General features: G+C 46.2%; 1 protein-coding gene and 1 long non-coding RNA gene across 2 annotated transcripts in view; both read right to left on the bottom strand.

Moving 5' to 3' along the window:
* The window catches only part of LOC135812704 (uncharacterized), a 10,737-nt gene extending 7,351 nt beyond the window's left edge, over positions 1-3,386 (bottom strand). Inside the window, exons 1-2 of the long non-coding RNA XR_010552926.1 lie at positions 3,222-3,386; positions 1,337-1,408 (exon numbers count right to left, since the gene is read on the bottom strand). This is a non-coding gene — a long non-coding RNA (uncharacterized LOC135812704). The remainder of the gene's footprint in view (positions 1-1,336; positions 1,409-3,221) is intronic.
* Positions 3,387-11,674: 8,288 nt separating this feature from the next.
* The window catches only part of LOC135812702 (uncharacterized), a 9,432-nt gene continuing 7,606 nt past the window's right edge, over positions 11,675-13,500 (bottom strand). The window contains exons 7-8 of the mRNA XM_065325972.1: positions 13,291-13,377; positions 11,675-12,087 (exon numbers count right to left, since the gene is read on the bottom strand). Coding sequence (XP_065182044.1) covers positions 12,026-12,087; positions 13,291-13,377 — 149 coding nt within the window. The 3' untranslated portion in view covers positions 11,675-12,025. The remainder of the gene's footprint in view (positions 12,088-13,290; positions 13,378-13,500) is intronic.

The following is a 13,500-nucleotide window of genomic DNA, read 5'->3' as shown; positions in this document are numbered from 1 at the left end:
AAAAAGACATATGGATACGAGAAAAGAGTAACTCTCCATCACTGTAACATGATACTATATACAGTCAGAAAGTGCAATAACTAGGCACAAAACTGACAGAGTACTGAAACATTCGACGTCCTGACACCTAGCTATAAAAAAATATAATAAAATATATAATAAAAAATATGAAGTTGATTGTTCCAACTAGGAACACACGCTTCTTGCCGAACTTCATGACTATTACCGCCGAAGTCGCAACTTCTAAGTTAATAAAAAATATATAATAAATATATAATAAAAGAAAAATATATTATATATTTCCATGAGAGTGTGATGCATGAATGATGAGAGAGGAGAGATAGATTCGAGATAGAGATAGATAGAGAGAGAGAGAGAGAGATAGAGAGAGACTGCTTTATTGCCTGGACAAGTGAACTGTCCAAGCTCTTACAAAATGACCAACAACAACAGCAACGGCAACAACAATAGCGACAGCGACAACAACAGACCAACAACAGCAATGGCAACACCACAGCAGCAGCACAGCTGAAGACACGACGTCGCTGCCGTCACTAGCCCCAGACTCAGAATTTATCTCAGGTGACAACTCCTCATCTTCCGACTCTGACAACCTCTAAGGGTCGTTTTCGCTGATTGCGGCTCATATTTTCTTGTGTGACTGGAATGCAGTCATCAGTGCTCCACAGCGTATGGACAGTGTGCCTCACAATAACGTTATCAATAGCAGGTGTGATAGTATGATGTACAATGCAGGTATCATCTTTCACCTGAAGCAATAGTGGTGTTGTGCTCGGCGATACGTGAGCGCCGGCACTAAGAATCACAGCGACACTCTTCAGGTTCGTGTAATGTAAAAGAAACATGTTCTGGTCTAGTGTAACATGGAAAAAAACATAGACCAGAACTCAGATGGTGAGCCAAGGAAAAGATTGTATTTAAACATGGAAAAAATAACTTTTGCCCGAGAGTTATTTGTTCCATTTTTAAATACAGTTTTTCCTTGGCTCACCATCTGAGTTCTGGTCTATGTTTTTTTTCACTCTGCTCCATTTTTTTATCCACATACCAAACATGCATGAAGCTTACCAGAAAAAGTACCGAATTCTGCCAATTTTTCTTCCGGACCCTACCACGAATTGGTTCCAGATCTTCCGAAGAATATGGAACCGTGCCACGGAGGAAAGACCCGCAAACATAAATGGAGCTGGATCAACTTGAAAGTAGATCCAAAAAGTCAACCTTTAGTATTACTAGGCCCTGTCTGGTTTGGAATAGTTTAAAGATTTTTCAACCTGCATAGCTCTAGAGATTCATTAAACCAATAGGAGCCTACCTGCAAGATGGCCCATGGTCGCCATCCTTGATTCCTTGAACACAGCAGACCCGCAAGAGTGGGGAAGAAACCCTGCGGTACCACAGAGAGCAACAAATACACATGCCGAAAGAAGTTGTATTCCTCGCGAAATATTTTCTGTTGCAAATATGGCATCTGGTGTGTTCTTTATTGTCGCTTCTTTTCCTGACTTCTTCGGTCAGTTTTGGATCTCACCAGTGTCCCTGCCCTCCCACCCTTCATTTCTGTGCATATTATCGTTGCTTTTTATCAATGTTTGCCGTGATGTGCTTGCCATGCCTACATGATGCCTAATCGCCATTGGGGATATACACCCGGTTTTTTCCCTCACAACTGCGTCCGTCGGCGCGAGGGTTTTTTCCCGGCTGGCTCGGCCCAGGAAAATTAACCTGACGGTCCCAAGTGGTTCTGCATCATGGCCTATTTCTGCTATCCACTGGCACGCCTATTCTATCTGAGACACTCTGTTCTCAGTCCTTGCTTCTATACGTCACTCGTTATCCGGTTCACATCTGGCTGCGGCCAACTACCCTTCACTTTGTGTGTTGCCGCTATTGCTGTCTATGTCTCTGTGCATGCCAGTATATGTGGAGCGAGAAGTCACGGATGGAGAAGTAGTCAAATTTCGAACTCTCTTACAGCCATGCACTAGCCAAACGCAACCGCGTGGCAGGAAAGCACGCACTCAGCGCCTCCATATGCTTTTTCGCTGCGCCACCAGCACTGAGACATCATGGTAGTAACTCCTGCCATCGGAGAAACTCTCATGATGCTGCCATGAACCGTCACTTGCTGAACAGCAGCTCAACATGAGGAGAAAGAGAAACTGGTCACACAACAACAAATCACCACGGACTGCAACAGTGGCGCAAGATGGCCCAGAAAGGTCTCGTGTACTGCGCACCTAGTGCACCTGAAACTCACATGTGCACCCATGTCTCGTCCCCAAGTGGTTTTAGTGGAAATCTTTATCCAAGACCACTTGTTGGCACTTGAGGGCATGTTGTATCACACAATGGTTTACTTCACTTAGTCAAAGGATCAGTCCCGGAAGTGAACTGCCTGAAAAGAGAAAGAAAGTGCCAGACCCACCAGGACCAGGACCTTGGTTGCCATCAACAATACTCCCACCATCCGAGCTTATGGGACCACGCCGCACCCAGAAGGCTCTGACAAGTGTGTTTATTTTTCATTTCAAAGGCAGCTCACGACACGTGCCACCCACATTGATGGCAGTTAGGCCTTTTTTCCCTTGAGTCCTGGTGGGTCTGGCATTTTTTCTTCTCTTTTCATGCAGTTCACTTCCTCGACTGATCCTTTAACAAAGTGAAGTAATGATATCAATGAATAATATTAGTTTCGCGGTCATGGCACACAACAAAGAAGTCTCAAAAGAGGTCTATCAAAATCGATTTTCTTATCACTCTCATCAGTGGATTTTCGTGACTGAAGAATAATAGTGTATAGCAGAGCAATAAATGATTATTGGAATGATACAATTATTCAAAAAGTGCTAAAAAATGAGCCATGACCGCAGAACTAATATTATTCATTGCTATCGTTAAATTATTGTCTCCACGTCGCCTAAAGTGAGGAAATATAATATAATCTCTATGGAAGTTAACTCCGTGGCCAAAGTCGCTTGTATGTCATTGGTCTTGTAGCACGTGAGCACTCGCGAATTCAAATAACGAAACCAATATGTACAGAAACGCTCTACTTGTAAACTAAATCACACGACTCTCACCGTCCTTGCACCGGTTAGTAGCCATGTGACAACCAAGCAATGCAGTTTGAACCGACGGACAAGTACGACTAAGACATTGAGATGGAGAGTAATTATATAAGTGAGGTAGAAACTGACCTGGTTGAGGGGGACACTTGAAGTACTTCACAGATACGCACCGGGATAAAAACGTCATCGAGAGGAATTGACAGATGGCAGTTAAGCTAGGAAAACTGAATTACCAGTGTGTAGGAACTGAGTAACAATCACCGGTGTTTAGTACACTGCTAAGAACGGTCTTTGGGAAATGGCACTCACCGAATTACGAAACAAACGAAACAGAAACAGACTGCCCTTCTGCCTGCAATAAACTCTCTGCCGTTGCTTCTGTTGTTGAATTCTCGACCTCAATACTTCTCTGTGCTTTCTTCAGCCCGTATTTGGCAGAGACACTGGCATGGCTCGTGAACATTGCGGAAATCTCGTGCCCACTTTGGTCTTCTACAGTATGAGCACTCGTGTGTACGTGCACACGCCCATTTAAGTCTGCATCCAAGGTGAGCATTCCATAACGGGTGGTAGTCTCATTCCAAACGCGCTAGTGAGCGTATCTAAGGAGCTTATAGTTACACCTTCTTGCTACTAAGCACAACAGGTATCACTACATTGCACTGCCATGCATGCTCGCAGAGTGGAAATATGATCATGTTTTTCGATTTTGACAGCATGTTACAAGGCGAGGACGCGTAGTGCTCCTGACTACACACATAGCCCGGTTGGCAGAGTCCCGGTCTTGCGACCATTCGCCTTGTAACATGCTGTCAAAATCGAAAAACATGATAAACTACCAAGCAAGACTTCTGTGTATATAAATACAAGTACGATCTCGAAAGAACCTGGCAGATACAATGACTGAGGCGTCACGTTATAGCGCCATAATATAAGCGCCAACGAAAATACACTTGAGACTCTACAGTGAGAGGAAAAAAGACTTGGCACATAATGCCGTAGAACCTACTACAGTCCATTCATAAAAAGATGGGTCCTGGCTCTGGCGAGCTCCCGTATTTGGCGATTTTTCGTGATTTCATCGTACACAGTGCAGTGCTGCGAACTTTGAAATTTGAAAAAGGGTCCAAAAAGGGTGCCTGAACTGGGGTTCGAACCGCAGAATGCACTGTTGCAGGCGGGGTCAAACGGCCTGGATTTTGATGGTTTTTCCCAATTCAGTGCTTTTGGGGCAAAACCTGGCCGAAATCCTATTCTTGCTATGGCTTGCTTTTTGGACAAAAAAACTTCAGAAACATAATTGGAAGAGGATTCCATATGGGATTGCAGGAAAAAATTCTAAAAAAACTCAACGTTTCACCCATTTATGGCCAAAAGCTAGAAGTTCATTTTTTTCTGAATGGACTGTAGTATTCCATTTTTTTACGGTTCACGTGAGACTCAGCTGGAGACCGAGTTTTGCGCATACGCATGAACGCCACTGCACCACCCTCTAGGAACAAAGCGCAGGAACGCCACTGCACCACCCTCTAGGATCAAAGCGCAGGAACGCCACCACCCTCTAGGATCAAAGCGCATGAACGCCACCACCCTCTAGGATCAAAGCGCATGAACGCCACTGCACCACCCTCTCAGACCCTCTAGGATCAAAGCGCAGGAACGCCACTGCACCACCCTCTAGGATCAAAGCGCAGGAACGCCACTGCACCACCCTCTAGGATCAAAGCGCAGCTGGAACTCCTAAAGCGATGGAAGGTGATGGTTGGTTGTGTTTATTTGAATTCGCAAACCAAATGGACTAGTAGACTGACTAATTATTCACTTGTCCTGTCTTTCTAAATAACATGGTATTGCACATGTTCTTGGTTTAGTTTTTGGTCTTTTTCGTGCTTTGGAGTTAATAACATTTTCCTCATCAGGTATGCTAGCTTCTGAGCAAAAAAACAAACAAAAAAAACTAGTAATATACAGTATTGACATATCCGCGGCAAGCCGCTTATGTACAACGGCATGGGAGAGGATAACAAAAAATGAAAATATATTATTGTTGGGGACATCCACGCTATTATCGAATATTCAACAATGACGGGTGTGGGGTTATACTAAATTCCCATAATGTGGAAGTACGATATTATTGTTGAAAGCACTAGGTGATCTGCACTCTACAATGTGACCTGTGCGATTATATCGTTTTAAGTAATTGCCTGTTCCGAGCCACCAAACGCAGTGTCTCCAGGTCCTTCAGACTCCGGAGACGCATGGACGTTGCCTTGGCTAATTCGTTGTCTATCACCACTGGTAGGGTGATGCGCGAGCGTCCGAGCCAGCCCCGATTCTGTCGCTGGAAATACGCTGTCATGCTCACCTGCGCTGGAGTTGCTTCAGGGAGGCGTAGAATATGACCAAACCGTTTCCATCGTGGTCTTCTGCTTAGTATGGATATTGGCTCGACATTGCAGCGGGTATATACTAATAGGTCTGTGTTGGAGATAATTTCCGGGTAAGATATCCCTAATAGACGGCGGAGCTGCTTTCTGTGGAACGCATCCATTGCTGTATCATCCCGGGATGAAAGCACCCACACGCCACAGTTGTAGGTCAAAATAGATAGCACAAATGCATCAAACAACCTCAGGCGGGTTGCTTCAGAGATAACTTGTCTCCGCATCCACAGGCTGACAAGTGTGTTGAAGGCAGATGCGGCTTGCTGGCGCCGGCGTTTGAGGTCTTCTGTTACTCCGTACAGTGAACCAAGCAACCGGGTGGACCTCCATCGTTCCTCACCTCTTCTTGCAACATCCTCTTCTTGGTATAGATGGGTCCACTTGGTCTTGGTAGGGTTGATGTTGAGGTTCCACTCTTTGAACACTATCTCTGCCTCTGTTAGTGCGCACGCTAGATGTTGACGGTCCGTGGAGTACAGGTTACCGTCGTCCATGTATGCTGTTTCGCAAGGTATGGACAACGAATGGACTGAACATGTCCAATGACAAGGAAGCTAATGAGGTCCAAGTAACCCAGGAATGGGAAAACTTAGAAATGAGACACAGATGAAAAGAAAATATGGGAAAAGAAAGCTCTTAGCAAAAGAAAAAAGAAAGAAAAAAGAAATTAAGGAGGCACACACTTCCCCAACTATCGCCGAAGTCGCACCGACCTCTTCTTCACATTGTTGTCCCCAGCGCGGGCTTGCGAATTAGATAGTTTGGAGGCAACAACGTTGTGAGTGGCCATCGGTCCTCAGCGCTTGTTCAGCACCTCCATGAGCGAAACTGACTCACGCTGCTGTCTGGTGTGCACGAGGTGTTTGTCGCGCTAGAAGCGGAGCATCTCTGCAAATTCGTATCCCTGGTGATGTATTGTCCCTGGAGAGCACATAAGTGGTGCTCTTCAGGCACAATCTTCCTCAGCCTACTCAAGCACAACTCATGAGGGGTGAATTCCCTGAAACACTGTGTATTGATCAGGGAGTGGTGCATTCTTGCAGATTTGCCGGGTGGACGGTTCGATGGACTTCACCTTTGCTATGGATGGCAGTCGTGAGTCAGTCAAGTGAGAATTCAAGTCGGCGGGAAAACCGCGAGCTCCCGGTTACGGAGCAACACACACATTCCCAAATATCGCCGAAGTCGCACCGACCTCTTCTTCACATTGTTGTCCCCAGCGCGGGCTTGCGAATTAGATAGTTTGGAGGCAACAACGTTGTAAATGGCCAACGGTCCTCAGCACTTGTTCAGCACCTTCATGAGCGACACTGACTCACGCTGCTATCTGGTGTTCACGAGCTGTGTGTCGCGCTAGAAACGGAGCGTCTCTGGAAGTTTGTATCCTGGTGATGATAGTGCCTGGAGAGCACTATATAAGTGGTGCTCTTCAGGTACAATATTCCTCAGCCTACTCAAGCTCAACTGGTGAGGGGTGAATTCCCCGAAACACTGTGTATTGAGCAGGGAGTGGTGCTTTCTTGCAAGTTTGCCGAGTGGACGGTTCGATGGACTTCTCGTGTGCTCTGGATGGCAGTCGTGAGTCAGTCAAGTGAGAATTCAAATCTGCAGGAAATTCGCCAGCTCTCATGTAGGGAGGAACACACACTTCTCCAAAGGAGAAAAAGAAGAAAAAATAAAAGATAAATAGTGGTCACGGCGAGAAAAAAGCTCTTGGCAAAAGAGAAAAGAGAGGAGAAAACGAGGAGATAAATTGTGGTCACGGCCAAAGCCCTAGTAGCGGCAGGACACTGTAGACACGCACACGTACACGTACACGTACACGTACACGTGCATGTGCTTACATATCACAAAAACAAAAACAGGAACAAGCATATCTCTTATTGGCGATGGTGCCATCGTGAGAATAAAGAATTCAAAATTCAAAAGCATGCATGAAGCATGGGGCATGCCTGCCCAGAAGCGGGAGACACCGACCGGAAGAGAGAATTAGATAAGACCCACCACAAAGTGGTCAAAGACCAACAAAATCCCATTGACTGCGTCCATGTTGCCGTCATGCCAGGCAACGAGTTCCCAATGAAATAACTGTGGGTCACAAAACGGCTGGACAACGTCCTTCCCCTACCAAGCAGGACCTGAACCTAGTACCCTAAGTTTCTCAGTTATGGTCTCCCACGTGCCTGCCTGCTCTTGTTCCAAGGTCCAAGTAAAAATTAATAATGTAGTTTTTCAATGTACGAGCGGAATATTATGGTTGATAGATCGTTTGGTGTGTGTACAATAATATTATGTGAAATCACCAGGCACCAGCCCTGTGCTCGCCCAGCTTCTGACCCCGGCACAAGGCACCCCTACCCGCCATCAGCAGTCAAATGGCCTACTAAGCCAGGCAAACCGTAGCCGCCGCGGTCAGCGGAGATTTTCTGTTGCTGGTGCTCTGCTGTGGAACGCTCTCCCTGGTGAGGTCCGCACAATTACCCGGCTACCTGAGTTTAAGCATGCATGTGTACCATACGCCTGTAGGGAGTAGTTCGAGTTGCTGCTGATCGCTCTGCTCTCCCTCCCTGTGCAGTTCAGTAACCCGCACGTAGTATCACAGATACATCGTATTCTCTCTCTCCCCCCCCCCGTTTACCCGCAGATATTAGTATCCTATTCTCTTACTATGTGCTTCCATAGCTTTTACTATGTTCTTCCATAGCCACTTCTAGGCTAAGCCTTCGCCGTCATTTTATTGGGTCGTCATCCCGTTTGAATGTGCGAAGTGAAATAAAAACCAACCAACCAAATAACTTTTTAGTGATGCTTCGCTGTTAACCTGGTTACGGTGAGACACGCGTTCTGTGCCTGGTCTGTCGGGTAGAATGCAATTCCAGTATGCGAATGGTCTTTCGATGAGACGACATTCGTAGAAGTTGTTTTCAGTGAACAGTCGGTATCCCTGTCTATAATAACCTATTGAGCTCTTGTTTAAAATGCTCTAGGCGGGAGGTAAGCCAAAATATCCTCCTTGGCCTTCTCACATATCGCAGACTGGACGTGACGAAGGCTCAGCGAACGCCGATACTGTAATGTGTTCAGCAAGCCCGAACAGAATCCTTTTCAGACCTTGGTGGCCACTGTGGGCATGGTCGGCGACTGCCTATTGCTGGAAAAGTATGATTGCTCTGTGCGCTCTAGAAACGTTAAAGCTACTTGGCACGGGCCTGTGAAGCACAGTGCTGGCAACTGAAATTCGACCCCCTAGCGGTGCGTCCACGTTCTATCGGTCTCTGTTTCATAGTTTTACTATCCCGTGTTGGGTCTTTGCGATGTGAGCGCACCGCTCAGGGGGTCGGATTTCAGCTGACAGCGCTGTGCATGTGGCTGGGTGTTTCGCTGCGTGACGTCACTTGGTACGAGGGGTCGCGCTTGGTTGGTAGCGAGCTGCATCCAGAAACTTTTTTTTAAATTTCGGCCAGTCGGCTACTATCATTTCGTCTTGGGGGTTAGACAAGGGGGAGTAGCCATGTCGGGGCGTGAGCCCGCCTTTCGGCACTGAGAATAGGCGAGTGCACGCCAGACAGCATCGCTTCTGTCGCTGAAACGTTTATGTGGACACATGTTGGCCAGGTCATCCACACCGCTGATTATATTGTGCTGGGGATGTGAACGATGCTTTCACGCTTCCACTTTGGTCCTTGAACATCCACGTCAGAATGAATTGCGCAGAGGAAAACCACAGGTCAGAAACACATTTCCCATGTATTGCACTTGTCTGTAATGTAGATTTCTACAAGTACATGGCATATTTTGTCTCTCACCCTCTACCATATTTGTCTGTCACCCTCTACCTTGAGTACTGTGGGGTAGTATTTGCCGACACGAGCAAAGCATTACATTTTGACCGAGTGAACCATCACGGCCTAATCAATGAACTGCAGAACGTGGGTATAGCTGGCACCGCCCTTGCATGGTTTGCAAGCTACGTAATAAACCACAGCGTTCGGAGAGTTCGAGTAGGACATCCACTCGGTGATGCCCGTGCATGCACAAGAGGCGTCCCTCAAGGCTCCGTTCTTGGGCCACTGCTCTTTTGTATATACATCCGCGATGCACCACAATGCTTCAGGCATTCGTCTAACAAACTCTCCGCAGATTATAATAACCTTCCATATCCGTAGCCATTCGTGTCAAACAGTAACGACTCGACTGAGTGAGGACCTGGCTGCGCTCGATGGCTATCTTGAAAGGAAAGGACTTTTAATGAATCCATCTGTTGAGTCACAAAAGGACTCACCAATATTTAGGCTCCAGCGGATTATGCTCGCGAAATCATGGAATTATGCTTTCAAGGATTCTCGCATTATTCTCGTAAAATCCTCATATTATGCTTTGGCACGCGGAGATATATATTCACTTTGTTGTACTTATGGAGCCTCAAAGTTTGGTAAATTGTGCTTTTTTCGTACTTGCAAGTTGCAAGTGGCCATAAGTACAACAATATACAGGAGTATCCCCATATCAAGGTGTCCATGCATGTTAGAGATCAACATGGAAAAGAGAAAACATTACTTCTTCTATTCATCTTCACTAGTTCTATTCATCACTTGATTTCTTTTGTACTTCAGTAAAAATATTATTTCATTGCCAAAATAGCGTGAGTTACCTTTGAAAATTATCATGTTCAACTCACGGTCTTCGTAATCATCATACTCGTCCAACGGATGTCACCCTCACCCTGCGAATAATCAGCTCATCTCTCGTAGCTCAACTTCAAGTCTCCTTCCATCATGACCGAACATCAACTATATATTAATTTCGAGCAATATCGATAGCCTGCAGTCATATCATGACTGCTAAAATCCAGAGGTCATGACTTCGTAACATGCATAATGTACGAATGTAATGTACATGTACATGTAAACGGAGTTTTGCGGACTACCCGCCACTATCTCGTCCGCCCCGTGATACCTGATGAAGGCTGATTCACTCGCATCTTCTGCTACATGTACTGTGTCAGTGTGAGAAAGAACTTTGAAGAAGACGAGTTCGAGCATACAATACTGTACTCGTGCTGTATTGCCATGATTTCTTCCCTGCTTTTCATTGAAAACACTATCTGCATGACCTCCGAACCGTTTACCATGCAGACCACCAGCACTGATAAGGTGCATTGTTCACAATTGTGTAGCCTACCGCGTTAGCGATTCGTGCGAGACGCTAGGGGGGGGGGGGGGCGGATTTCAGTTGCCAGCACTGAACTTGGCCAATGAAACACTCCCCCATATACTCTCAACTGGTATGCGTATGCACCTCAAGCCAGCAGAGGTGACAGGTCCAACACTAACGTTACACCATCAACCACACCCACTCATGCACACACACACACACACACACACACACACACACACACACACACACACACACACACACACACACACACACACATACGCACTCATGCACTCACGCACACACGCACACACGCACATACACACACACACACACCACGCACACCACACACACACACACACACACACACACACACACACACACACACACACACACACACACACACACACACACACACACACACACACACACCTTGACCTTTGACAGAGGTGACAGGTCCAACACTAACGTTACACCATCAACCACACCCACTCATGCACACACACACACACACACACACACACACACACACACACACACACACACACACACATACGCACTCATGCACTCACGCACACACGCACACACGCACACCCACACACACCCCACACACCACACACACACAAACACACACTTGTACTTGTTGCACACTGCCAAAACTGGTCAATTGGGTCTCCCCGGGAGAGGGAAGAGAGACTCAAAAGGAATCCTGGAAAGATGACTCAACTGGCTATTGAACCGGCCAACGGCCGACACCCCCTGAAATCCCCCAAACTCTGGGTGGACTTGAAAATGATCCCACTTATGGGCTCACCACACCTCAGTAAGTGGGTGAGGACAAGGTGCAGAAAAAGGACTGACGACGTACACACACACACACACACACACACACACACACACACACACACACACACACACACACACACACACACACACACACACACACACACACACACACACACACACACACAGTGCTACTCGGAGTTCAATGACCGTCTTTATTCGTAGCCATTCACGAGAGAATGAGAACAGAAAGTACATTCTGTGCACTGTAGGAAGTGCAAATCTACAGAGAGCGTAGCAGAGTTAGAGGACAAAAACAAGATAATCTACACAAAATAATTCACACACAAAATAATTCACACACAAAATAATTCACACACAAAAGACACAACGGAGGTCTACAGATTTGGTTTTTGCTCAATGCAATCATCAGGCGACTTATAGTACTCCACGTTATTGTGTTCATCCCTCTCCGCTGGCAGAATGAAGTTTTCCTCCTTGTACAACACATGTTAGGGATGCTTAGGGTGTAGCAAGGTAGGACCAACTTGCTCATTGAAAATTAGCAAGAAAATTAGCAAGGTAACCGGGAACAACAGGAGGCGCAGGCTCACCTAGATAATGGAGGCACACGCGTGTACGCACACACATACGGCCACACACACACATACACACACACATGCGACACACGCACACATGAAACACGCAGTGCAAAGAATCAGCCAACAGCATGTCACAAGCCCCTCATGTCATTGATGTAGAATTTGATTAGGGGTGTCATCGGGTAGTAGAGTGCTCATGCTAGCCGTAATTCGAGTGGGTATCCGGGTAGTAGTTGAAATACTGCATTTTCAACTGTATAAGAAACATGGCTGCATGTCCACTGTACACTGTCTTTGCAGCGCAAGCGCCCACTCGTTGTACACACTACTAATATGTCAAATTCCCGATAGCAATACCCGAACTCGTTACCCGACCAAACTCCTACCCGTTTCAACCCAATTTAGATTACTTGCAGTATCAGCCCGCATGTGTAGGCTGCTGCGCGAGGAGATAAAACGCTTTGAATAGAATGAAGGCTGCATGCATAACGTTGATCTTACGAGTATATCCGAAATTCAATAACGCGTTCTTTCTGATTGCTCCAGTCAGGTTCAAACTAGTGCCATGCAGACATAAAAAAGAGCTTGAAAATATAAGTATATCCCTTATCTTCTCTGGGTATGTTACTTTTACTGATGAATGAGGTTTCAAAGCATTTTAGTCGCATATCGTACAGGGATTCGGAAAAGCGTTGTATGTCCTCGCGCAGCAGCGTACACATGCTGGCTGATACTGCTAGTTTTAAAAATCTTTAATGGCAATTTTCATTTGTTGAACGAGTTGGAAAGGGAAAGTCTGTAAAACAATTTACTGTCACCACCAGGACCCAAACCGGGGACCTTCGTTTGAGGCCAGCGATGCTCTTACCACTGAGCTATGGTGCAGCTTTCTTCCAAGCAGAGACCGTTCAACATTCACAAAACTCACACCTCCTGTGACACTACACAGGCTGCTGCGAATTTCCGCTTTTCACAGTATAGGGGTTTGAAAAAGTTTCAAAGGGTCCCGACATGGAAACGAGGGTATACATAAAGTAGGATTCAGGGAACACTAACAATATGTTTGAATTAGGTGTGTGCCTTCATGATTCTTCAAGCCCTAAGAATTTGACAAAATTGGGCTGAAAACGGTTCGGGCATCTGGACTTTTCTTCAGCATAGTCCTGACCTACCATATTGCCAACCCTAATACTCACAACAAGTTTCATAACTTACGTTCACACTTAAAGCCAATATCCGAGTTGACACAGACTGGATATATGAAATTGCAAGTCTCTTCTACCGCCACGCAACGATTGATGCCTGAAAAACAAGGAAATGAGGAGCGGACAACAGTGTCGGTCGTTGAGTGGTTCAATCCCCGAGTCATCTTTCCAAGATTCGTTTTGAGTCTATCTCTCTTGTGCTGGGGAGACCCACGTGACC

The sequence above is a fragment of the Sycon ciliatum genome, chromosome 3, assembly GCF_964019385.1.
Source record: "Sycon ciliatum chromosome 3, ocSycCili1.1, whole genome shotgun sequence".
In the NCBI taxonomy this organism is placed as follows: domain Eukaryota; kingdom Metazoa; phylum Porifera; class Calcarea; order Leucosolenida; family Sycettidae; genus Sycon; species Sycon ciliatum.
This window is presented reverse-complemented; position numbering and strand designations above follow the sequence as displayed.